At 44.6% G+C, this 27,372-nt stretch overlaps 1 protein-coding gene across 2 annotated transcripts; it reads right to left on the bottom strand.

The window, feature by feature from the left end:
* Positions 1-11,034: 11,034 nt before the first annotated feature.
* LOC309571175 (uncharacterized protein C3orf38 homolog) lies at positions 11,035-25,688 on the bottom strand (the record flags this gene model as incomplete). Of its 2 annotated transcripts, XR_014226290.1 has the most annotated exons (5): positions 11,035-11,280; positions 14,768-14,867; positions 22,041-22,634; positions 24,066-24,286; positions 25,556-25,688. XR_014226290.1 is itself a non-coding variant. In XM_082278454.1 (3 exons), the coding sequence occupies 3 exons, from the start codon at positions 25,686-25,688 to the stop codon at positions 22,059-22,061; spliced, it is 930 nt and encodes a 309-aa protein (XP_082134580.1). In that variant the 3' UTR covers positions 20,886-22,058. The 2 variants fall into 2 exon arrangements, 1 of the variants encoding a protein (XP_082134580.1); XM_082278454.1 differs by lacking the exons at positions 11,035-11,280; positions 14,768-14,867 and having other exon boundaries at positions 20,886-22,634.
* Between the last annotated feature and the right edge of the window lie 1,684 nt (positions 25,689-27,372).

The following is a 27,372-nucleotide window of genomic DNA, read 5'->3' as shown; positions in this document are numbered from 1 at the left end:
GACCTGGGGAGGAGATAGCTGCCTGTTTGAGGGACACCCAAAAAAAACCAGAACTAGGGTGTTAAACCCCCCCAAAAATCGTCACAGGAGGGAAATGTGAGCAGGGAAAGCAGCACAGACCTTGGGAGGAGATGGGGAAAGGGGAGGAGACAGCCGCCTGTCACATTAGAGGAAAGGCAGTCATGGCAGCTCTACCCTTGGCAGCGCCAACACTTGCCACCTGCACACACAGATATTTCGTGGGGGTGGATTCTCTGATCCATCCTCCTCCTCCATCTTTTCATCCCGTCAGTTTAATTGTTACAGTAACCACAGTAAATTGATTTTGCAATTTAGCTTTCAGACCCTTCTGAAGCGAGAACAACCAACCTTGTCTTTCATTTCAATCTTCTTCTCAATGAGATCAAGGGTGCTGTCCCTCAATTTTCTCTTCTTTTAGAAGAGAGAATAATGATGAGCACCTTCTTCAGCATTTGCTTCTGGTCCAATCTGTGACAGAGCACGAATTTTTTTTTTTTTTTTTTTTTTTTTTTTTTTTTTTTTTTTTTTTTTAATTCCCATTAGGCAAATCCCCTTTTTTAATATTATGCTTTGGGACTTAAGGCTTTAGAGATGATGTTACCTTGTAGCTCAAAAGCCACAAAATGCCTATGTTTTTTCAAGTTCCTGGCATTTTCATGCAATTCTCAATACACTTTTTTTTTTTTGGCCTTTCCCAAAGAGAAATTGCTTATAAGTGTATTATTGTCCTCCAAGTACCAAGCTCAGAGGCTCACATACCTGTAAACACTGATGTTTACTGTACAAAACCGACTGAATTTAAGCAAATTATATGAAAGCTTAGTGAGCTATCCATCACTCACAGCCACAGATACCCTGCCTCTTTTTCATATTCTGGAAAACAATAATAAGGTTCTGCATCCATTAATAAAATTGCAATTTCGTGATCAAGTCTGCACTGACTAACCTTGTCTTTCATCACTTCCCATCAATAAATGGTGCTCTGGTGACTTAAGGAGTGTATGATAAACATGTCTTCAGTCAAATACCAATTTTATCTTAAAGCAATTAATTCTTTTCTGTTTTAGCATTTAATACACAGGTTTAGATGGGGGGGGGGGGGGGGGGGGGGGGGCGTTGGTCTTAATTTCAAGATAGCCTTCCCTCCCTCCCTATTCTCTCCCAGAAGAAAACAGCTTTCACTATTCACTTTTCACTATTTCACTGAAGAAATCCAAGGGAAAAGACAGAAGTTAGATATTAGGAAGGTCAAAAAGCTTAATCATTATGAAACTGAAGATGAGGTAGAATTTCCTTTTGTGCCCTACTACATTGATGGTGTTTGAAGATTAGAGCAGACAACAAATTACACAGAAGATATCCTCGTAACACGGCCAGAATGAAAAACCAGACAAACCTACAAGGTGGCACATCAGGGGTGCTTTAGGAAAGAGTTGCCCAGAGAAGCAAAGACTTAAAGCAATTATGTGTCCTAAGTCACGCAAAATTACTGATGAGCAGCTGAACATTCATATCCATGAGCTGCTAAAATATATTCTGAGTTCCTGAAATTTGCCTAGACATTTTTCTCTTAGCTTGGTTTGTTGGTCCCAGAAATCCACCTACATATATCAATTTAAAAAAAAAAAAAAAAGTTACTACTGCAAAATCAAACAGCCCTAACACTGCAACAGATTTTTGAAAGAGGCTTGAGGCTGCATCATCCTTAAAGCCTGAGTAGAGGCCAGCTTCAGACCTTGCTACTAATGCTGAATCCAGAAAAAGTACATGAAATTCACTGCAAAAAAAATTAAGCTGAAAAAAAATTAAACTAAGTTTCACAGGCAGCATTTTTTTTATTCTTTTACTTGTTCTGCACCGGCCTGACTGGGCTGAGAGACTTTAATTTTTCGCTGTCCTGTGTAATTGAAATAGAATGAGTTATAAGGCAGACCAGGCAAATAACCTGAAATAAGTGAAACTGCAGGTCTGGGCTGACCAAGATTGTTGGCAGTGCAGACAGACAATGATCAGCTCCTTGGATCACTTACCAATACTACAAAAGAAGTTCGACTTAGGTTTAAATTAATTTTTTCTGAGAAAAATACATTACAGGGATATTTCCCTGTGAAATATTGGAGGGGGGGGGGGGGAAAGCAGATTACTGAGGTCCGTTTTTTTGGTCCTGAAACTGTTATCTTTCCACTAAGACCAAAATGATTCTGCTCCCTTCCTCCCTCAGTGGAATAAGACAAGGAGAAACTTGAAGAAAGAACCTACAGAACCAAGAGGAAATTCACTAACTGTTTTTTTAAACCTAGAGAAGAATCTGTAAGAATAGGAACAAGTCCATAGATTTGCCCCTTCTGCTTTATTATATTCCCCCTCCATTTTTATGAAACTAAATATAAAAAAAGGTTTAAAGAAAAAAAATCCTGAAGCATTCCTGCAAAACAGCCCTCCCCAAAAGAAAAAAACCTCAAATCCATACTCAATTAAAACAGTATTTCCCCCAAAATAGCACAAGTATGTAAAGCAACAGTTAAAATGCCTGTGTGAATATTTTGATGTACAGAAACTCTGGTGACATTTATTTCCAGTTCAGAAATTAATCAGGAAGAGTATTTCTATCAATAAATATATATTTTGAGGTAAGAATAATTTTCCAGAAGATGTCAGGAAAAACACAAGTCTAAAGGTGTTTTTCCCAAGCACAGCAGACAAACCACCTTCCAAGTCAAACTCTACAGATTTTGCTATTTTAGCAGTATTTTGCTTTGACATAAAAGAGTGGGAGAAGGGATAGGGGGATGGTCAGTGAGAATAAACTGCACGTTTGTCAGCACGTTTGTAAACACATGATCTTAAACTATCTCAGTTAAATCCCTCCTAGGAAAGTCCTAAAGGATCTGCTGAAGGTCAGGAGTCAGGTTGACTTCAGCTCCAGGAAACCACAGAAGCAACTGGCAAACAGAACACAAACAATTGAGGTTTTCCAGACAAACAGAACTTGGAGAAGAATCTGTTTTCCCACATGATAGGGAAAAGCATGTTCTGTGTACAACCTGGTTCAGCTTTTCCTATATAGGTCAGAGTATGTAGGGCAGGCAACTTGTGAGGCAGATCCCTGTGACACCAGAGGTGCCACTACAAAATCTACCTGCAGCAACTCATTTTTTCCAGCAGCCAGCCCATCCCAAAGGTTTCTCAGATAGATTGCTTAGGTTAAGCTCCTGCACCCCAACTCACCTTAACATTCATGTTTGGGCACCTGTGTCCAAATGCTCCCTGTTTGCCACCAGCCCAGCATGCTCGGTTTTGTCCTTGCCCTATATTGCCTTTGGTATGGAGGGAAAAGGAAATAGTGGCTTCCAAAGACAAAAACATTTTTGAAAATTGAAAATTACTCTCTCAGGCTTGGATACTAGCCATAGAAACAAGAGTTAACCCAGAGACCTTCCCAACAATACCAGCTAGAACAGGCATCTTATAATTTTTTTCCTTGGAAAAAATAAAGCTCAAAACACTACTGCTAAACCCACAGAGCCTTGTATCACTGTATAGCAGAAGAATATTTTATGTTGCATTTTACAACACCAGCACTTCAAGAGGACAAAACCATCCATGAGCATTTCCACAGCACCACAGACAGAGAAACCCACTGGACACCTCCCAGTTTTATTTCCCAAACAAATGAAATGAAGATCCTTCAGCTGATGTTTATTTGCCAGACTGCCAGCTGAGGGTTCCCTTCTGCAGTGCCTAACTCAGAAAATTAGCAGGACACCAGTGAGTGTTTCTCTGCAGTGCTGTTTATTTGCTAAGCAGGAGCTGCAGCAGGGGAAGGCCTTTCTGGCATAACAGGGTATCTCAGGCTTTTGGGACTCCTCACGTGCCCTTTGCCAGTGGACACAGAGACCTGAGGAGGCTGTGCTGTTCCCCAGCAAGGAGGCTGAGGAGGCTCCAAATATCCTTGCTCTGATCATCATGCAGGAGTCCTGCATTATTTCCAAAGAGGAATAGTCATTCTCTCTCTCTCTCCACTCCCTCAAAATTATGTCAATCCTTCACCTTTATGCACCCTGAAACAGCTCTGCCACATCCCTTCTGAAAACTGTGTTATCCACAGATTATTTCTTTGACATATTTAGGATTTTCCCCCAGAGAACCAAGTTTTATTCGGGGGCAGTAGAAGAACCTCAATCACCATCATATCCCAAGCACACACCTTTCCTTCCACATCTCCTTGGAATCACACAAGGAAGCAGTGCTACTGGAATTGCAGGAATGAAGAAAGCCTGAACAGAAAGTCACAGACAGGAGCAAGGGTTGGGGTTTGTTTTCACCTCGTTGCCACTGAAGTTGCACATTATTCCTGTGCTTTAAACACTAAAGCAGCAGATAAAGGTCAGCACGGTTTCTAACTGCCCTGTTAGCATGCAAGTTTCAGCTCTGATTTCTCTTTCAAAACAAGAAGTGATTCTCTGTCCTGTCTGTGTTTAAAAAGGAGACTGATTTGCTCTTGAGTGATACCACTTGTAATTACAGTTACACAGAGAGTAGATAAACTAAGGTGTGGGAGCAGGAGAGCTGAAGAGAGCACCAGAACTTTTTGAGGACACTTATCATAGACCAGACATGAAGCATTGAGGTTTTACAGAAGGGTCCCCAGCTGTGTTAAAGCACTAACACAAACAGAGGAACATTCATTTCCAAAGAAAGAAAGCAGGTAACCAAAAACTGCCTCACACTCACCAACACTATGACAAAAGCAGAAAACTCAGCAGCCACCAAGTAGCAAAGACAGAACTTTATTGCATTCAAAAGCACCACCTTTACTGTCATTACTCCAAGGCAGGTATCTCTCACAGCATGCCTTCAGATCTCTCCATTTCAGAGCACTTTAAAGCACAGTATTTTGTGTTTAGGATACACTAGAATTAAGACTTCAAGACAAAGATTAATTTCTAAATAATTTCAGAATACCTTAGCTCAGTGCCACCGGCCTCCCAGAGGGAGAACAAAAGCTGTTGCAGCAGTTGATTGCCAGGTGTCTTCTCTTCTGAGAGAATACAACTTTCACCATGACCACGAAGCAACTTCATCCCTCCATCCAGCATCATCAACAGCTTATTGTGCTACACTTTTAATTTTTGCTCCAATATCCCACCACAAACAAACTCAAGTTCCAAAAATGACCAAACAGGCTCCTTCTAGCAATAATGTCTCTCTCCCTGGCCATCATTGTTGCCATCATGTCAGTTCTGGATACCAGACCCAGCTGGAGACCTGAAATACCAGCTCAAACAGGCTGTGGGGGGAGGAATTGAAGATCTCCATCTTCAATTCACACAAGCCATAGGGGATGAGATTTTTATACCACCTGAAGTGAGACCTGTGCCACAAGACAGGGTTGTCTGAGAGTTCTTGCAATGCTGTTCTTTGCCCTGTTATTTTTATCAGTTCCATCGGATAGTGTTGTAAAGCATTACAGAAACGAGAAGAACTTTCACCAACCTTCTCTGCACCAGGGCAGGGAACACACCAGGGTCAACCAGGGGGTCCTTCTGCTGGGGGAAGGTCTCCCTCCACTCAAACAGGAACTCTTCCAACAATTCCCAGTAAGCCTCAAAGTAAAATCTCCTTCAGCTCCAGAAAAAAGTTTAACCCTCCCTGGTGCCTAATTTTTATATTACACTCCCATCAGCCCTTGCTATTGACAAGTCAGCTGTGACTAATCACCCACAAAATACCGATTAGTGGATTAGGATATACAGATGACTTTGCCATCTCAGCAGCACCTTACAAACATTAACTAATCAGGGTTTCCTAATCTCCTTTCACCTGTCTCTCACCTGGCTCCCTCCTATCTCTTCCCCCTCCTCTTGCTTGCTTGCAGGGAAGCTCCTTCCTCTCCCAGCTGTGAAAAATCGGTATTCTGCCCTACCCACACCTTACTCACTCCCTCATCTTCTCTTTTCCTCTTCTCACCCTCAGGCAACCTTGTTCCAATTAAAAACCCCAGATGGAGCAGCTGGAAGATGCCTAAATATCCTAATGAACAGTGAGATGCAGCAAAAGAGATATTGAAGGCTTCACTAGGAGGTGAGCAGCACAGAGGAAAGGAAATGTGAGTGACAGAAACAGGGTGAGGCATGTTTGCCTAAAAGTGAGGACAGCAGAGAGCTACAAAAAGGAGAGAATAAGCAGAAAAGAGGAAAAGAACCAAGCCCATTAACATTTGTCTTTTCTTATCAAGAAGGTTTCAGGTGTGGTGAATTCTCCTGTTGCAAGCTGCCCATGGAGACACAGCACCACGTAGGCCTGTAGGAAAGAGCAGCAGCTGATGCTGACAGATACTTAAAATGCACTGAAATTCAATAGCTCTTGTTTCATTCTCCCTAAATTTCCAGATATCCACAGAATTGAAGTGAGATATGCATAAAGTTCACTTTATATTCCAGGAAGAAGAAATGAAAATTATACAATAAATACCAAAGTTTCAAAATAAGTCTTTTTCTTTCTGTTCAGAATGACTAAAAAAAAATAAAATCACAATAGAAATTTCAAGGAGAGAATAATTTAATTTGAAGTCAATGTGTGCATGAAATCAGTGCATGAAATCAGATTATAATAATTTAATAGAATGGTTTGGGTTGGAAGGGATCTCAAAGGCCATCCAGTCCCACCCCTGCCACGGGCAGCAGGGACACCTTCCACTATCCCAGGCTGTTCCATGCCCCATCCAACCTGGCCTTGGACACTCTCAGGGATCCAGGGACAGGCACAGTTTCTCTGGGCACCCTGTGCCAGGGCCTCACCCCCATCACAGTCAAGAATTTATTTCTAATATCCCATCTAAATCTCTCTTATTTTAGTTTGAAAGCACTTCCCTTTGTCCAACGCACTTTCTGCCTTTTTTATATAAGCCCCCTTTAGGCACTGGAAGGGGCTCTGAGGTTCACATATCTGCAATTCCCACAGCCCGAGTCCATCACCTTGCACTTCTTTATCACCTTCACTAATTTATGAATAAATTTTAATCAACCATTTGGAAGTTTCTAAGAAAAGTGATGTTCTCAAAAAGCCTCTCAAGCAAGATGATGAGAAAGCTCTACTGCAACAGCTCCCGCCTGGTAGCCTGATGGAAGTGACCATACAACAAAATACAGAGAAAGTCCAGCTGGTGATACCAGATCCCCAGAATCTCTGAGCAGGTTTAGAAGGGGTGAATCACTCTTAGTTTCACCCTTGCTCATGCTGCAGTAGTTCTACACTGTCAGGTGCATTGTGAGGGTCCACCACGGACTGTATTTCTTCCCTTGAGACATAACTTGTCTTTTCCAAGGAAATTTCAAGGTTCCTGTGAGATGTTGCAGACACCAGACACCTCAGGTGGGAATTTGGAGTATGCTTTTGATGCTCAGTGCCTGATTGTCTGGCTTGGGGTAAGAAAGATGAGATCAAGTGGTGCCTCTCCGTCTTTAATTTTCTTTCACAAAAGTATGATTTGATTTCCTAGAAAAATCTGGGAATTTGGCATAGGCCAATCTCCAAAGAAAGTCACAATGCAGAGACTGCTGGACCACAGAGCAGCACCTGCCTTGTTTGCACAGTGCAATGCTGACTAGAAACCAATGTGCAGGATGGCCATGCTAGAAGTTACTTTTGCTTTGCTGGTGATAGGGAACAAAAAAAGCATTGTGGTAACAGTGGCTCAATAAATTACGTGCAGCAGAGTTAATGCAGGTGTGCTTTCTTGGCTGGGGCTGTACGTGGAGCAGGCAAGGGACTCAAGAAGTGACTCTGAGACAGGGAAATTTGAGATCAATGGTGCTGCCTCCAGCAGAAAACTGATTATTTGGAATTATTGTTAATAAATCTAGCTCTCTTTTCCTATACCCACTCCCCCTTCTCCCAGCCCTGCCACAAAGACTCCCTGCATGCTGCTGGCCGATTACAGTATCCAGCACAAAAACAAGCCCCTTCCCCTTCCTTTGTGTCACGTATTTCCACTGATACACAACCTTTGTGTCTCTTGCCGTGGCTGACATGCCAGCCAGAGCCAGCAATCTTCACTTGGTAGGAATTTCCATGTGAAAGGGATATTTTGAAGAAAGCCTGTGGGCCTGAGCCAAGGTAAAAGCTCCTCACTCTCTCCAAATGCTGCTTTTCCAGTGTGAAAGTGTTGAGCCACTGCCCTCCCAACCACTGTTCCCATGGACTTGTCCCAGGTTGGAGCCTGTCACCATCACAGCAGGAGTAGGAAGAGGGTTTTTCAGTGGGATGGGGATCGCCAACAGCACAGACATTGTTTCTTCACAAAGGAAACAAACTCCAGCCCGAGGTTTTGGCCGGCAACACATCCCTAATGCAAACAGCCCTCGGTCCCTTCACTCTAGGAAGGGTGGCTGGGCCTAGCAGGGACAGGAATAACCCCAGGCAGGGGCTGACAGCTAAATCCAGGTCATTGAAAATGAAAAGCAAAGTACACATTTTCAACAGCTACCCCCTGAAATGAACTGCCAAGGGATGAAGCTGGGTGGTTTGTGTTTTGTTTAAATTTTTCAGATCAAGATTATGGTGCCTTCCCTGCATCACAAGTTACTGCAGACCTGGGCAAGGCTTGTTGAGCTGCAAAAAGCCTTGCACAGAGCGAGCAGTGCATAAGAATGAAGCTTTGTAGAGCCAGGGTTTCAGCGCGAATGAAATGACCAATATTGGTACTGCTGCCCTTCCAGCTCGAGCCATGAGCTGGGTTTGGAGTCTTGCCCACAGCACCCCTCAAGAGGGGAAGCGGGCACTGGTGTCGGGAATGTCTTCACACTTCAACTTCAGTGGCCATCTCAAGCCCTTCCCAGTCACCTCAGCACCAAACCTCCTCTCTTGGCTTTCATCACAGCACACCACGAGCGTCACCGTCTGCTCTCCTGCCGCCTCCTCAACCCATCCGATACCTGTTGCTCCATTACAACACGGCTGTACCCCAGGCAAACCCCATCCAGGAGTTTGTCCCCAGACTCTAGGGCAGAACTGTGGGGTTTTAGTCACTAAATCTGACTGCTTCAGCCACCCGCTCCTTGCAGGACCGCAGTGGCTCCCTGCTTTACGTGAAGCGAGGCAGGGGAGGAAGGCAGTGCCCTCCCAGCTCCCGCAGGCTCCGCGATGCTAAACCAGCCCGGCGCAGCTGCAGAGCCTCGGGGACAGGGCCCACACCGCCAGGTGCCACCTGGCCGGGCAAGGCGGGGCTGGCAGCCGCACGGACGATGCGCGCGGTGCGCTCGGGATGCAGCGCCGGGATCCCTCCCGGGCGGGCGGAGGAGAGCACGGTACCCACGACTGATCCCGTGGCACTCGCCTGTGGAGCTCGCCCCCTCTTGCCGGGACCCGCCCTGACACGGGCGAGCTCCCTTTCCTGCCTTTTCCCCGTGGGATGCGCGGCGGCCGCGGGACGGGAGCGCGGTGGCCGCGCCGCCACCGCGGGGCAACAGCTCCGCAACGCGGCCGCTGCGCGCACTGCGGATGGAGCGGGGCCGGGGGCTCAGCCCGCTCCTCCCGAGCCCTCCCTGCCACGGCTCGCAGCTCTGACCGGGTTTATGGCCCAGGTTTTATGGCTCCGGTCACTAAATTCCGCATAAGCATCACCCTGAGCGGAGGGGACCGCTCCCTTCTCCATCCTGCTCTCTGCGAGCCACCCCTCGCTTTCTCATTCCCACTGAAGTTCCTTATTCCAGCTTTAACGCTCTCATCGCAGTTTTGTAATCCTGCTCGTGTTTAGTTGTAGCTGGAAAGAGGTTTTTCTGTGAAAGAAATGTGATTGTCACAAGCGTTCTGCGGGCAGTTGCTTCGCCGTGTCCTCAAAGTGAATGTCTGACAATGTTCTGTGCTGCTGGTCACGAACTATGGGTGGCAGTGCACCTGAAAGAGTTTCCCAGTCTTCTGTAACATGCGTCATTTTGAGCGACCTCCTACTATCACCGAAACTGCGGGAAAAACAAAAACTCTCCTACAACAATTTAGTGTAAGAGAATCAAGGCATTACTTTATTCGGTCCAGGATGTTGCTCTGGCCAGGATGTGCAACAGAAATCGTTTCTTCCACACATGGCCCGGGTTGTGGAGAGGAAATCATTCCATCACACGTCAATTTTACTAGATTTTTCACATACTTTATACAGTCAAAAACCCGTAGAAATTCATTGGTTCAATATTCATTGGTCCCAAGTCACAGAGTTCTTAGGATTTGGCTTCCTACTGGTTATCTCTTCGCCTTCGATGTTAATTAGGTTCTCATTCCTTGGTTCTCTTATCAGCCTTTTCCGGACCAGGTGTCTCTGACCATGCCAGGGGTGATGTTTGGAGCTGATGGTCGTTGATGGCCGTTATCTTTTGTGTATCTTCTGCTACTCCCAGTCTGCTGAGATGTTCAGCTCATCAGGCTTTGAGTGCTGAAACAGTCCTTTGAAAAGAAACTGAAAATTCCCTTCCCCGGGGCAAAGACCAACAAAACTCCTGATTAAATTACATCAAAATATTTTAAACTTGGTATCACTTCCAACTCTACCACTTAATACTAAGGGACTCCTGCTTGTAGAGTTTTTCCTTACAGACAGGCTGGAGCAAATGGAGTATCCCACAAGGAAACACCGCTAGTGCATCACATACACGGGGGTTTCCACCAGCATTAAATCTGCCAGATGGGAGGCAATCCCACAAATACCTACACAGCACTCAGGGATAATACATTCCATGGGGAAAGGCAAATTTCCCCACTGTGACCCCTGGAAGCCCATGCCCTGTGCCTATTCCTGCTCAGCAGGGTACCTATCCCCCGCCTACTCCCCCAGCCCGCAGGTACCCAGCTGCTCCTCAGCCCCCCAGTTCCTCTGCAGCCTGTCCCCTTCACCCCATCAGCCCTGGTAATCACCAGAGGACCCCTTATCTCTTGTGATGATCTCTGGGAATGCCTTTTGTCTCCAACAGCTCATCGCCCTGCCCCTCACCTGCTGAGATTAGCTGCTTTCCTACTGGGAAAAAAGAATAAAAAATGAACCCTGGGAATAATGAAGAGTTCTGAAAGCTTTCAAGTTCCAAAAATAAATAAATAAAGGGAAGGAGGAAGGGAGAATTGCATGCTTCTTTTGATGAATTCCCTTTCTTGCCACCCCCACAGACCATGCAGTAAATAAAATGAAGTCCAATCCTGAAAGACACAAACCTTGACTGTCTGTTTATAGATGGTGTGAGCGCCAATATTCCAGTGGGACTGTGCAGAACGAATCTGTCAGGGAATCAGAGCACATGTTACAGAGTGTGAAGGTACATGCTTCACATTAAAAACAAATCCTTCAGAAAGTGCAGAATACCCTAAATCTACATCTGCCACGCTGCTTATTCCTGTTGCGTTCTTAAAATTCATCCTGAATTTTATTTTCCACATCTTGCAAGTGTTAGATCTGCAAAACAGCATTATAAGTGCAGCTGTTGTGAAGTTCAGCTCTGAATAACTGTGTAGCTAGCTGAATGCTGGCTGGAATTCTGATTTTTACCTCTGAATATTTTCCCTTCTTTCAGAAGGTGCCCGGTTTGAGAAAACCATTTCTTCTGCCTGTGATCACTGATATCACCACATTTCAGGGTGATGAGGGGATGCCATTTTTTCACACCTGACTCAACCCAGCTCTAGCACCACCTTTTCCTAATTGCCTCAATTCCTCAGCACCAACTCCCTGTGCAGCTGCTTCTGCTTCTGTATTGCCATTACCGTGGCCCCAAGAGCCACATTCAGTGCCACTGATGCCACAGTCATTGAAAATAATGTCAAGGAAAATAATGTCATTGAAAATAATGTCAAGAAAGAAGCCTAGTAAATGACTGATTTACTTTTACCTTTTTTTTAATCCTTTGTTGCTATCACCACCTCCTGCCAAAGGAAGCAGATTTGAGGAGGGTCTGTGCTGTACAGCAATTTGTAGTGTAAATTTCGAGCAAGGTCTCTGATCACAGCAGAATTCAGCCATCTGTATTACCAGGCAAATACAACACAGAAACCTGCCCAGCTCTGAGACATGGTTTAGTATCAGCTGATGACCCTATTGATTTATTTTGTGTTTTTCATAATGAGTTATAGCTACATTATAGAGTTGCCTGCATTGGATTGCAGTTTGATTTTCCAAGTGCCATTTCTCAGACGTGAAGCTTTTAGAAAAGCTTTCCTCACAACAACAGCCACGCACTTTCTATCATTCTAACAGAACAGAGCTGCAAGTTTGTATCTACAGTCCAACAACAAATTAAAACCCTTTTATTTTCATCTACACACCCATGAACAGAGGTTGGAGCAGAGCAAAACAGGCTAGCGTGCTCCCTCTGATCCCATTTTTCCTTGGAGGTAGAGGAGAAGAGCACTGACTATTTCTCCTCTGCTCCTACACATCAACACTGCTGGAAGCTATCACCTTTCTTTGGTTGGGGTTTGCCAAAGAAAAATAGAATAAAACATTTGAGCTCAGCGTTCCTAACTCACAGCTCTTCCTACAGAACTTTGCCTGAAAAACCTGTTTTCTCAGCAAACAGTTCATCCCCTTCCCATCCTTCGGCTGGAGCTAACACCAGCCAAAGGCATCAGCACGGCTTTGCCAGGTCTGAGTTGTGTCTCTGGAGACTGTACAATGTCCTGACACAAAATAAAGCTTCAAAACAGAGGAAAAAAAAACCAAGAAGAAAAAAGCCTACCACACTCCTCCCACACGTTATGGATTCCAAACCACGGCTCAATTCAAAAGTATGAAAAAAGCCACAGGGAAGGAAGTGCTGGGAAATATTCTTTTCCCTGATTTCTCAAAATCAAGGTCCTAAGTGCTTGCTGGAGTTTTTTATATGATTGCATGTTCTCCTCATGGACCTGTCACCAGCAGATAAACCTCCCTGGCCCTGCCTTTCCCCAGGGCTCAGAGCAGAGGGGACAACCCCTCGCCCTCAGGTGGGTCACTGTCCCCTCACAATTAATCTGCCACTTTGTTTCCTTCCGGACATTTAGAGTGACCAACACACTGAACAAGCAACCTGCTCTGGGTGCATATAGAAACCATCCCTAATTCTGCTCAGGAACAGGAACAGAGCTCCTTGCTTCATCCCAAATCTTCCCTTTAAGGAAATACAGAGGTAATGGTGCTGTCAGGGATACATCACCAGCCCCCAAAGTTTTGTGAATAACTCCTTGGGGATGGCACCAAATTAGATAAAGAAAGTGACTTGATCAATGTGAAATGTTACTTCAGCTGAAAAGGAAAAGGGACACTTCTGTCTGTACATTAAATAAAAGAATAAATGCATTCGGGTGCAACATCTGCCACAAGCAAGAGAGCAATCCCCAGCACTGCTCCAAGAGACAACTTCCTTTCTACTCACCTCAGGCTTTGGGAAACACATCTGGATTTAAAATGGGGAAAAAAAAAGAGAAAAAAAAAAAGGAGGAAAGAAGAACCCTAATGAGCTTGCAATATTCAACCTGGCATTGTTCCTCGAGGGTATTTCCTAGTGTGCACTCAGTAGTTGAGAAAATAGTGTCAAGATATTCTCTCAAGAGGTCAAAACAACTTTACTGGCACTCCAGAAAAATCAAGGGACTTTGGCAAAGGGTTTACTACAACATCCAGTCTACATAAAGCACTTCTCAGAGCATTAACTTGGCCCATTCCACTTGGCAAACTTTAAGCCCTTTTGCAGTTAAGTTACTCAAAATGTTCCAAGAAGCGGGAATTAGAAGAGGAAGGAAGAAAGAGACAGGAAGACAGAAAAGATATAGAAGAGCACACAGGCCACATATACATTCAAAGAAAAGAAGGCAAGAATTTGGAATTAAAACATCCTGAGTACCATTCAGAAGCACACAGTTCATCTGATAATTTTTACCTGCAGAGATCAAGCTACACCTCAAAAAAAGTAGTTACAAACAGAAATCCAATCCAGCAGCCCTTCACTTTCAACTTGGGGCCTGAAGCCATACTTTTCTGGCCCAATTTGACTTCTGTTTAAAAACTGGAATACTACAAAAATCATATCTAGAGACAGTAGATCCAGCATTTCTCAGGTTAAAAACAGACATTGAAGAGGTTTTGTTTAAATTTTTCTGATTAAACTGTTGTTTAAACAACCACTGGGGCTGGGAGAAGGGAAACAACCTTCCAGCAGCACCATTTCCCTTTTGCACAGTGGAAATGTTAGGGATTTCCAGCATGGACTGGATTATTATCTTGTGGGGACACTGGGAGCAGAAAGAATCTGCAAGTGAAGCAAGGAGCTCAGAATTTCAAAGTGAAAGGGTGAGAACTAAAAGATAAAAGAAGTAAAACTAATTTTAAGCCCATTTCCTAATTTGTAATGCTCCAGTTACTGTGAGCAGATATGGAAACACAAAGCCTCTCGTTCTCTCCAGCCCTGCCCAGGCTACAGGAGGCCATGGGAAGCACACAGGGAGATAGAACATGTGCTTCCTGATGAAAAGTCCCGATTTAGGGCACTCCAAGTGGATTAGACAGAAGGAACTGTCCCAGGTAACTGCACCACCTCCATGCATCCATGCAACTGAAACATGACATAGTTATTATTTAAATTTACACATTTATAGAATGCTTATGGTTTCCAGGACATGAGAAATCACAGCTGACATCATGCAAGCAAGAGGCAGGACACTTCTGCTCAGCAACTTCCTACATGTGGAATCACCAGTCCCAAAACCACTTTATAGGATAAGCAGGCATTTTTACCTCTTCCCAGGTCTGTGGAGGACAGGGTGGGTGGCCTTTTCCCAAGTGCTGCAGAGCTCTCTCTTTGTGCCACAGGAGTCATCCACACACCAGCTTCTCCCTGTGGAACACACAGCCAGATATTTTCCATGGCAGGGTTTAAAAAACTTCTCTCCATCACGCTTAGCAATGTCAGCCCACTGCCAAAGTTTGTCAGCCATAGCCTGGAAGTATCCAACTTTTTTAGGTTGGAATCCAAGCCCTCTCTTCCATATGTAAAAGCTTCAGGGCAAACACAGTGTTTGCACTTGCAGTGCAAAATTGCTTGTGGGTGGTTTTCTCCCCCGATGCAAAAACTCTTTAACAGTGTTTGAATTAGAATGTTTTAACGCGGTATTTTTATGATCTAGTGGCTTTATTGTCACCAGTGACACTGCTCATGTTCCCAGCCAGCTGTAAAGGGGTGGCTTCCTGGGGTGAAACAGGAGCTGCCTTGTCAGTGACAAACCAGCTCTCCTGGGCTCCTACAAAACCTGGCAGATCCATGACACAATCCCAGCTTGGGTCACTAATATGGAAGACAAACCAGCACTGAAATTCAGCTCACCTGGGGAAGAATTTGCCCTTCTGTTGCTCTAAAAGCCTTTGTCCTCGCTGTTAACGCCTCACTGACTTCAAAGTAAATTGTGTAATGTTCTCCTGCCTCCAGCAGAGTCCTTGCCCATTGTATCTGGGGAAAGCAGCTGCTGGGGACAGCTGGGAGGAGACTTTCATGATATTACAGTAGCTGCAAAGTCATCTGTGCCGTGGTAGCACTTGGATATTTATCAGTTTCTGTCACCAACACAAGTTTTTAATGTAGAAATGGTCTGCAGGAAGCCAGGGGAACCCACAGCACCCCAGCCCTGCCAGGTTTCAAGAGAGGGGCAGCTGCAAGGGGCTGACAATCCCCTGGAAGATGCAGGAGACATTGTTGGGCCACAGCTGGAAGAAGGTACTTCATGCCAAAGGGGGGCACAGCTGAGGCGGGGACAATCCTGAGGGACCACAGCCAAGCCACACTGGGCTAAGTGACATCCCTGAGGGACTGCAACTCCCGGATCCCCAGGGCAGGGCAGGGGTGCTCCCAAGGGACTGAAGGTAGCACCCAGCAAAAGCAAAGGATGAGGAGACCAGGAAGGTGTTTGACTGAAGCTGTCCCTGGGGAAGGGAGAGAAATGGCGTTTCTCTAAGTGGGTTTCTTAATTTGTTTCCTTTATTCTCACCCCTCAAATCAGCAATTGAAACTTTGTGTTAATTGGCAGTAAATTCAGCCACATGAAAGTTCCTCAGGTCAAGCCACGTTGCTGCTGGGCCATGCAGACACTGCCCATGCAGAGAGCTCATGGTTTGGTCACTGCAGAATGTCCCAGATGTGACAAAATGGAAAATTGAATTGTAAACTGAAAATACTGAGAACCTTTTAGTATCATAAGATGCCTTTCTAATGGCAGCATTTAAAGAGTTTGTATCTCATAAACTGATGTTTCTAATTTCAGAGGAAAAAAATGACTGCTCATCTGAGCCTTTCAGATGCACATCAGCCAGCAAGTAATTGAAGACAAAGTGTTTTTCTGTAATAAACCTTCATAATGAAGCACCAGAGGAAAATCCTAAAGTTCAACTCAATACATCACGCTAATCTGCAGAATGGGATTTTCCTGCCACTAATCTCGTTAGAGCTGGGGCACTGTGCAAATACATCTAAACACGTAATTACTGAAGAGATATTAAACGGATCGATTTATTTCAATAAAAAATGCAAACTTTGGGGAGAATTCATTAATACTCAAAATCCAGCCAGGCAATAAATAACACTAATGAACTGAGAAAAAGGAATAGATGAACAAGTACTGACATGTCTTATGGCTTATTGCTGTTAAAGAGGAGCTGACAATTACTCCACTTGAAATATAAATCCTGCAAGGGAAATGCTAGAAAGTGAGTGAAAGACTTGTTAAAAATACGTATGTACATATATACACACACATTTTAAGAAGGCATTAGGATGAAAACTAATTTAATTTCATCCTAAGGAGGCCATATTACCATTTTCATCACCCTTAGGCTGTGTTTACCTTACCAAACAGTGCTGTGCAACAGGAGCATGAAACAGCTGTTGCTGAGATGCTGCCAGCACAGCAACTCTAAATGTGTTGGTGCGCTGCTGCCAGCCAGCTCCAGGGTGGTCCTGCAGCCTGACTGCCTCACAGAGAGCAGGGTATCCCGGCCACAGGGCTGCAGGATCTCCCTCGTCCAGTTTTGTCCCAAGGGAACTCCAGAGTGAGTGCTCTGTAGCATTAATCAGATCACAGTGATTGTGGGTGTGGCAGCAAACACAGCATTTTCTTCAAAAGCAGCCTCCTGACTGGCACTAAAATGTTTCCTGCAGCAGAAGCACTCAGGGCACTGTAAAGGGCTCTCTGTAGGACAAAACTGCCAGACACAGCAGAAACCTCAGTGCGAACACTCACTCACACAACCCAAATGACCCAGTGACAGGCAGGGGTATCTAAAATAGTCTTTTCAGTCAGGCCTGGGAGAGCTGTCAAGACAGAACCCAAGAACATGTTCCTCCTTGTGCTTGGGAGGTTCTGGAATTTGCCAAGAGGAAAAATCAAAGCATTTGGTTTGGTACTTTGAAATTATAACATGGTATTCAAGCAGCACACTTGGAGTTATCCAGGACACTAGCAGTAATTTTCTTTAGGCTTCTGAAACGAAAGACATTGAGGGGCTGAGGTGTGTCCAGAGAAGGGAACAGAGTTGGGAACGGTCAGGAGCACAAGTTTGATGTGGATCAACTGAGGGAACTGGGGTTGTTTAGCCTGGAGAAGGCTCAGGGGGACATTATCACTCTCTACATCTCCCTGAAAGGAGGGTGTAGTGAGGTCGGGGATCATTCTCTTCTCCCAGGTAAGAGACAGGAAGGGAGGAAATGGTCTCAAGTTGTGCCAGGGGAGGTTTAGATTAGGTATTATGAAGAATTTCCTCACTGCAAGGATGGTCAGGCATTGAAACAGGCTGCTCAGGGAACTGGTGCAATCGCCAGCCCCGGAAGTGTTCAACAAGGTGTGGGTATGGTACCTGCTAGTTTTACTCATTTCCAGAGTTCTTACAGCAAAACCACCTCTCCTGGTGGAGAATCCCCAGTTTGTTCACTCATTCCTTACCTGAAAGCTGCTCCTGTCCACTATTAGGGACAACAGACTTCAGCAGCTGAGGAGGAAGAAAGCTCAGCTATCAAAGATGAGCCTCTGTTTTGTTAAATCACAGTCAAGTTACTGAAAATCACCATTTCCTTTCAATAGTCTTATGTGGGAAAATGCTGGCAAGGCACCCAAACTTCATCTAGACGAGCAGCTCTGGCTCTTACTGGTTATAAAATGATTGATTTATGGCAGCATGTATGACATGATGTTATTTCCCTTGCAATTTATGCTCTCAGAGGGCAGAGAAGAGGTGGCTGGGCAGGAATTACACATCCCTCGCTCTTGCGCAGATGCCTCTTTGCACAAACACCACTTTCACAAAAATCTCTGCTTTTTTCTAACCCCTGTCTCTAAAGAGCTTCTGCAAGGGCAACTACTACTGACAACAAGCCCAATAAATGTTGTATTTTTGTTCTTTCTGGAAGTTTATGCAAGAAAGATCGGAAATTTCTCAGTTTTCATTCTGCTCTATACAAAATGTTACAGGTTGGGCATGTCCAGCTGCTCTGTTCAAACACGATTTCTAATGTATTTTATTTGGCTGTTTCCTTGGCATTTTCAGTAAGAACCAGGGAAGAAAAAGAATGTACACTGGGAACACAGCATGATGCACCTCTGAATGAAGGCAATCCTCCTCTCCTTGGGCCTGTGATTAAGATTTGCAGTTACAAGCAACATTTAGAAAAAGCAGCTATGCTGCCTTAACAATCCCAGTCACTAGAGCCGGGTATATAGTAGAAATAAAAACAAAACAAAACAAAAAAAAAACAAGTAAGGGAAGCAGATGCCAAAAGAAATGTATTTGTTAACAAGGCAGCTGGGATTTTATCACCAGGAAGCCTCCTTATCATCATTCCTCTACAACCCTAGAACAACAGATATCCTGAAAATCCCAGCTTGATGTCTCAGATGGGTTGAAATCCTCAAACATCCTTTCAGATGCTTCTCAAGGGCTGAGGGATTTCCTTCAAGCTTTCCTTTAGATCAAGGCATGGGGGAACCTGACAATTTTAGGGTCTTTTGTGGCCAGCAAGGAGTGCGATAAAGCAGCCTGTTCTACACAGTCTCATCGGGACTGCGGCTCCAGGCAAGTGATGAATCTGCCACCAGATGTCACCCAGAGGCCACTCCTGCCGCCTGCTGAGACTCGAGCAAGCCCCTGGATTTCCGGCAGGCATCAGGGATGGCCACAGCACTGTCATCACTCCTGCAGTTACACCCACACTTAACTTCAGATTTCTACTTTGTGCCCTGAAAAAGAAACTTTCAAAGTGCAGTAAGTCTTCAAAATGCCTTGAAAAGGGAAGTACATTGCATGAGCTAAAAGCAAAATCCTATGGTTGTTGATATCTTTACCGAAGGCCTGCACTTCTCTTTTTACAGAATTTGATCACCTTGCAGAGTTTACCCTTATCTAACTCTTAGGGGGAAAAGAACAAGCTATCAAGATAGATAATGGATTGCAAGAAAACAGCAAGCAATGCAGAAAGAAGCAGAAGCACCTTGTGACAAGGAAACATAAGAGATTTCCTGTCATAATGAAGACAATTATAACAGGGGAAAAATCCAGCAGAATAAAAAATGACAAAGTCTAAACAGATTAAGACTATTAGACACCTTTTACAAATTCCTGAATACACTTAAAAACTTCATTTCACGGGGAGCATCCAAAGAAGGCACACAGGGACACGATTTCCACTGTTTAATATTCAGAAAGTTCCACATGCTTTGCTGCAAATCAGAATTTTGCTTTTTATCAAATTATTCACCAGAGAGAGATCTAGAAAGCACAAATTTAGCACTGCAGCTTAAGTGGTAGTGATGGAGATAAGAAACTGTTATTGAAAATATTTGTAGTGATAGGAAACAGAGGAAAATGGATGAGAACAGTTTTGAAGAAATTCTACTTAATTTTTTTCAATCTCCTAAATACAACTAAAATGTCCAGTGCTTCCAAGGGTAAATCAACAATTAATTACTTCAGCTCTGAACAGCAGCGTCTAGAAAGAGGAATGAAATCACTCCTCTAAATATTTCAGCTTTCTGAAACAAGTCCAGCTCCATTCAAACAAGTCCAGAAACAATTTCAGCTCCATTTAAACAAGTCCTAACTTTTTCCTTAAAGTCAAGGTTAAGCTAAAAGTACCTTCTCACATTTGCCCCACAGTCAATGTTTTTCTACTCTTAAAAAATTCTGCTTGTGACAAAGATTTGAAAATTGAATTTGGAACCCTCGGTAAGGATATTTACTCTGAACAACAGAAAAATTGGAAAAATATCCAAGATAGCCTGTGAAGAAAGCAGTTATCATGCAGCAGCTAATGAGCACAGGCAGGTTCTGAACAGCCTGATCAGCTGCACAACAGGTCAGCACTACATCACAGAGCACCCACTCCACTGCCACAGAATTTACAGGGGTCACAAGGCTGGGACAATTTAACATTTTCCTGTGCACTCTGTGTAACTGAAGGGTCAGGACAAGTCCATGAGGTACCAGCCTCAGTAAAAAGCTGATTTTCCACACTGCTCCTTGTATTCTGCATTCTGAATTTATCAAGCATAAAGAATTGGAATGACTTTATATTTAACACACTGACTAAAGGAACAGCTCTGCTGCCAGTTACAAATCAAAACAACAAAATATTTAGTGGAATTCCAGGCAGCAAATTTCAACATGGATGAGGAAACTCTTCTTCTGAATTTTAAATTTTGGTTGTTTTTTAATTATTAAGCATCAGTAGCTGAAGAAGCCATGACTCAGCTGTTTATTGAGAAAGAACATTCCAACACAGCATTTCAACTTTTGCTTAGGAAAGAAATTATTTTTAGAAAACTTTAAGGAGAAAGCAAAATCAGTTCATAAAAATCAGTTCTGTGCATATCTGAAACTTCTTATTTCCACTCACCCAGCCATACTTTACCATGAAAAACCTGGGACCAGTTCTTTTGGTTTTGATACATTATGAGGAATGGTTATGGTTTCACAACTTGAAATGGTGAAGCTAGAAAATTAAAACAGAACTCCCAGACCATCCAAACAAGATGCAAGAGAAGAAGTTTTCACCTCTTTTCACCCTTAATCCCCTATAAATAAATAGAATAAAAAAACCCCCCAAGTTTTACACTGGCAAAAATTTCAGTTATTAAGTTGTAATTGGATACTTTTCTTAGTGTGACCTATCATTGTAACCACCCAGTGGTAATAAACTGACTTTCAGTACCTGTAATAGAGCAGCTCAGAGTAAACAAAATAGTTATTTTGAGAAAACATACAAAACTCACAACTATTATATCAAGAACTCTATTCTTAATATAACACTTCTATACTCTTGTTGTATACTCTATTGTATACTCTGTTTTGTATAATTATATACAAAATAACTGTCAGAGCATTTGGTTCATACAGTGTTGCTGCAAGTTTTGAAATTCACTTCTTGATCCAAGACAGTCAGTGCTAGAAATGGGCAACCATCTCAATCTTGTCTGCTTGGGGACACAGACAGAACAATTTGTGTGTAACCATGACAAAGTTGGAACTGTAAGGCAAAAGGACAGGAAGCAATTAATGCAAAAAGTTAACAAAAAGACTTCCACAATGCCAAGTCCCCTGCACCATCCCATTAAACCACATTTAGAACATCCACAGCAGCTGCCTCCACTCACAGTGTTTTGTTCTGGGTTTTGCATTGGTCTTCTTGGGACTCAGAGGTCCATTTAGACACCTTGCCCTCCCAAGTTCCAAAAGCAATGACCTCCTGCTATAGCTCAGGTAAGAGTTTGAACTGGTGTCCTGAAGAGCATTTGCAATTTGTGAACGCTCATTACACACTGCTGCCAATCCATATTTAAATGTAACCATGAATAACCACACTCCACTCTAATGACCGTGCAAAACCTGAAGTAATACCCTTGAAATATTTGAGAGCTCTTGGAAAGTGCCCACAAGCATCACCCGTGTTAATACCCTGTATCTCAGCTTGCCTCCCAGCAAATCTTAACTCAGACAAGAGAAAATGCAAGGCAGCAACAACCCAGCCCCTCACCCAGCTGTGGCAAAATGCTCAGAACTTCTGAGGCTCAAACACAGTCAGCTCGTTCCCATCGTAGAACTCTCGCAGCTGGTTTGACTCGTATTTTATGGAAGGTTCTGCAATTTGCATCCCGGGCTCCAGAGCGTTCTGTCCCACTATTTTAAGGTTCACCACTTTTATTTTCCAGGTGTTATTCCTCGTGGGACAGCTGATGAGCCCAAAGATTTGCTCAAAGACACCCAAACAAGCGTTGTCTCTGTGCACTGTACCAGCCACTGCCACCAGCACCAGTCCATGAGGGGACATGGCACACTTCAGGCCATTGGAGTGCAGATTGGGGTTGAAGAGGAGACATTCTTCCTTAACCAAGGACAGCAGGCGCAGGCTCACCATGTCTGCCCCCACGTACTGCTCCACATTTTTTTCCAACGTGTTGTAGCAGAACTTCAGCTTGGCGTCCTCCCAAAAATGCTGTGGTCCCCATGTGGCTTCGGATTTTATTCTCAAAGGATGCTGAGAATTCAAGAGTTCAAAGTACCACTGGCAGAATTCTCCTCCTAGACCACCAATGTCATCTTGTGGTGACTTCTGTCCATTTCCATGACTCTGCAATCAAGCAAATTTTATTCTTAGAACTATTTAGCAAGACTATCGCTTAGAAAAATATCAAATCATGCACAGACTTATACTGAACCTTTTAAGTGTTCTGAGCAAGAGTGCCTGAAGAGAAACACCAAAATAAAATCTCATTTATTTTTATAAACATGATTATCTTATCTAGAGAACCAGGACAAGTTCCTTGAATTACACCTAGAACGTGCTTCAGTGTCTTGGGCTCTTTATAAACAATGAGGAAAATCCTGGTTCTACTGAAAAAGGGCAGGGGAAGGATGTAAACTGACATTTTTTGGAACTAAATGTACAATTACTTTGTAGGACTTCTCAGTTTTTGTGACTTGACAGCAAGACTTTTTTTTAGAAGTAAATCAAATGTCAAGTTTGCTAACACCAAAGTCTAGAAAGTATTAAATTGTGTTACAAATATTAAGTAATTAAGCATGGAAAGTTTGGAGATTTCTATAAAGAAATGCTGTATTTGGTTCACCACAATTAATTTCCAATTCTGTTACATAGGTTCAGGTTTCCCATTTCTTCAAAGTGGTGAGGGTCACAAGAATTGAGAGAAAACAAACTCAAAGAAAGATGTATGAGACAAATAAATTAATTTACTTTCTTTTAATCTGTGGATGAGTTTTAAGTACTTCATTTATGTACCATCAACCACAGAACTTTGCTAAGAGAAACCTTTTTTTCCCCGAATTATGCACATACAGAAAATTGTTTTGAAAACAATTCTCAGCTAAATCCTAACTGTCATCAATTAATCCCTGAGAGAAAGCTCAGTGCAGCAGGTTCTCAACAGGGACGGAGCTCTCACAGCCCAGGAGGTGGGGCTGTTGCCCACGAGGGCTCTGAACCACAGCAAGGTGGCCAATTAGAACTACAAATAAAACCCTGCAAGTCCATTACACCACGAGAATTTGCTACACGGCAAAGCTTTGAACTTCAAAATAACGCATTATTGCCAAAACACATTTGCTGACACTGTATTAATTGTTACAAATACCAAGGGAAAACAAACGGCACCGACCTGGCGCGGCTGGAAACAGCACGTTTTAACAATATATAAACTCACTAAAATCACAAGGGTCTCTGCAGGGTTTCTGGGCCATTCATACTGTTTTCAGCTGTCCCTGAACCCACAAAACTATTTGTGAATATCCTCTGTTTTAGCTTATAGGACAATTTAAAAATTCAAAGCATGAAGAAGACCCCACACGTTAGAGTTCAAATAATGTGGAAAACAGAGCAGACACCTTTAGAAGTTGTCATTTCAAAAACAAATAAACCCAAAATACCAAACCGACCCGGAGTCAAAAAGATTTGGGACCTTCCTACAGGTGCAGAGCCACATTTCCACTGGTCATGCTGAAAGCAATGCCGAGCACCCTGAGGATTTCCAGCAGCAGCACTCACCTGTGCAGGAGGTTTTCTGTGCCCTGGCTCCAAGGCTCGTGCTGTGAGCTGCCCACTCCAGAGCTGCTTCACACGCTCGATGAGGAGGTGTTTCTCTGAGGAAGGAGGCACTGCAACTCCCTGCGCTGCCAGATACTTAAAGATGATTTCTCTGTAGACTTTCCTGCGCCTCAGAAGCTCTTCCACGTTCTGGCTGTACACCAGAATGGCATGAATGGCCTCTGCAAGGAAAGAAATTGAAGTTAGTGGTAGCTTCTTTCAAAATAAAACCCCAAACCTGTGCCATTTCTTAAACCCCTGACCTCCAAACACAGTACAAGACAAGGTGGCATGACATGAAGAGACTGAAAATTTATTTGTAAACTGCAATCTGCCCTCATCATATCAGACACAGAATACACCCAAAGGCTTGCAAACATATTTCTTGAACAAGAGTTCTAGTGAAGTGTTTCAGCAATGTACAGCAGTTTGTGGAAGCGAGGTTCCACCTCCTTTCTCAAGGCTGCTGGAAATGGAATGAAATCTGTTTTATTTCCACACAAATGTGATTACAACTCCCATGTTCATAAAAAAATGCAACCTAACACAACAACAGTGCACTGAAAGGCAACAATAAAAAAATTCAGCTAAAAGGCTCTGTGTCAGAATCGGGAAACCTGACAAACTTAAATTCACTTTTAAAGCAGTTCCAGCAAACAGTTCCCACCTGAACTGAGGCTGGTACTTAATGTGGGACCTATAAAAACCCTAAATCTAACCAGAAAGAAATAGCTAAAGTAAAACACAAAAATCTTTTAATGTAACCTACAACCACTGCAAAAAAGTAGATTAGAAAAGTAAGGGAAAACTACAGGCAAAAGACCTTCTAAAGAAATGTGCGGGGCAAATCTCATAGGTCTTAGTTCCATCACAGGAAACATGCTCAAGGCTTTGGGATGAGTGTATTTCAGGGCAACTGAGTGGCTTCAGGTAACTCACATAAAAAATTAAGTTTTATGAAACAAATCTCAACAGTGATGGGGGTTAGTCACAACTGCAAGTGTTCTGCAAAAAATAAGTTCACTCTTAAATTTGTGTTTTGCCCTTTCAAAACCTGAAAGTAAATGTGATGGACGCCAAAAGCGAGAGACTCTTGAGCTTTCGGTATTTTTAACCACTAACAGGGCACAGCTCGCTGCAGGGCTCTAAGAGAGGGAAAAGATGCGCTTGAGAGCTGAAGATCTGCCACGAGCCCCTCACCACCGCAACCTCCTCGGTCTGAACAAGCCCAAGCTCCGAGCAGCCAACCCCCGGAGCTGCTGGGCTGTGCAGGAGAAGGCTCCCGGCAGCGACCCCCGCACCAGCGCAGCCCTGCGAGCCCCGGCCCCCCACTCCGGGCAGCCCCGACCGCCGCAGCCGCCGGGCCCGGGCAAGCGGGCGCGGGGCTCGGGGCAGGGCCCGGAATCCGCTCGGCAGGCCCCGGGCCGGCGGGGCCGGCGCTGCCCGCGCACCTTGGCGGCTCTCCGGGTGCACCAGGCGGTTGGTGACGGTGTCGGTGAGCGCCAGCAGCTCCTCGGTGTGCAGGAGCTCCAGCAGGTCCCGGCACCCCGCCCGCTCCCGCTCGCTCAGCCCCGGGCCCGCCATGACCGCCCCGCCGGGCCGCGCCCGGTGCAGCGCTGGGCGCCGGCTGGAAAGAGCGGCCGGCACCGAGGTTCCGCACGGAGGAACGGCCGCGGGGGGAGCAAAGCCGCGAGGAGGCGGGCTTAAAGGTATAGATTATGTATTATACACAGGGAGACTTTATAATTGAGTGTATCCTTCCCTTCCATCGCGTCGTGAAGTTGTCGTGCTGAGCTCCAGGGAGTGAGATGCTGGAGAGCGGCACCATGGAAAGGGATGTGTGGGTCCTGGTCCGTGGCCAGCTGGTTGTGAGCCAGCAGTGCCCTGGAGCCAGGGGCGACATTCCTGTCCTAGGGACATCAGGGAAAGCATGGCCAGCCGGGACAGGGAGGGCACTGTCCTGCTCTGCTCTGCGCTGAGGCGGCCTCACCTCCAGTGCTGGGGCACCTCTGGGCACCACAATACCAGAAGGCTATAAAGCCATTAGAGTGTCCAAAGGAGGGCAACAAAGAAGGGCCTTGAGGAGAAGCTGTACGAGGAGGGTTTGGTCTCTTCAGCGGGACAAGAGGAGACCTCACTGCAGTTACAACATCCTCGTGAGGGGAAGAGGAGGGACAGGCACTGACCTCCTCGCCGTGGTGACAGTGACAGGACACGAGGGAATGGCCTGAAGCTGTATCGGGGCAGCTTTAAGTTGGATATTAGAAAAAGGTTCTTCTCTCCAGCGCTAGCCTGGCAGAGTTCAAACAGCGTCTAGACAATGCTGTTAGCACCAGGTGTGACTCTCAGGCTGTCCTGTGCAGGGCCAGGAGTTGGACTCGATGATCCTTGTGCGTCCTGTCCAGCTCACAATATTCCCTCATGTCATTCTGTGATTCCTACCGCCGGTCACTTCATCTGGACCAAGCCATCTCTGAACATCTGAGATGCAGCCCCCATGGGCAGCAAGCAAGTCATCCACTTGTGACTGAGGCAAGACCTGCATGCAACCAAGTGATGCATGTCCCCAGGACTGGGAAATCCAACAGCACAGCACCTGCTCAAGGAAATGAAGTCCTATTAGACAAAGATTCTTTTTTACTAAATGCAAGGTCTCAACCTCATGTTGCTCTTCCGCTTGGCACTATTTTCTCTGTCAGGGGCAGCACAACCAGTGATGGACACTTCATAAAAGAGAGAGAAAATAGAAAGGAGGAAAGATGAACAAAAAAAGGAATAGAAGACAGCAGAAACTTCAGCTGAGCTAAACATCATGAACTACATGCCAAGAAACATAAAGGTGCAACGAGTGCTTGACCTCTCTGTGGCAAAAAAAGCCAACACTCCTCCGCCCCATGCTTTAACATGGATGTGTAAGGAGGCCACATTTTCGTGATGAAACTGCCTGGAATTCAAAACCAGGAAGACCCAGATTCTGTAGAGACACACAGAAGATGTTAGAATTACTGATGGTGCTTCTTTTGCACAAGCAACTGGACTCATCATTACGGGTGGGCTCTGCTCAGAGCTGTAGTAAGGAATGCCTGCCCTCAAGACCTTGTAAACTTACCAGGGAACACAGATGGGAGCAGAGAACATGTTCCTGTGTTTTAGACGATGGTTTCTTCTTTGAGATCTAAAAGAAGTCTATGCAGATCTCCCAGGTTGATCAGAAGGAAAACCAACAGACATTCAGCTTGGGTGACAGCTGTTCTCGAGCTGGAGCAAT

This window comes from Coloeus monedula, assembly GCF_965178545.1.
Source record: "Coloeus monedula genome assembly, chromosome: 3".
Taxonomy (NCBI): Eukaryota; Metazoa; Chordata; class Aves; order Passeriformes; family Corvidae; genus Coloeus; species Coloeus monedula.
Note: the sequence above shows the minus strand (reverse complement) of the source record. Positions and strands in the feature narration are given on the sequence as shown.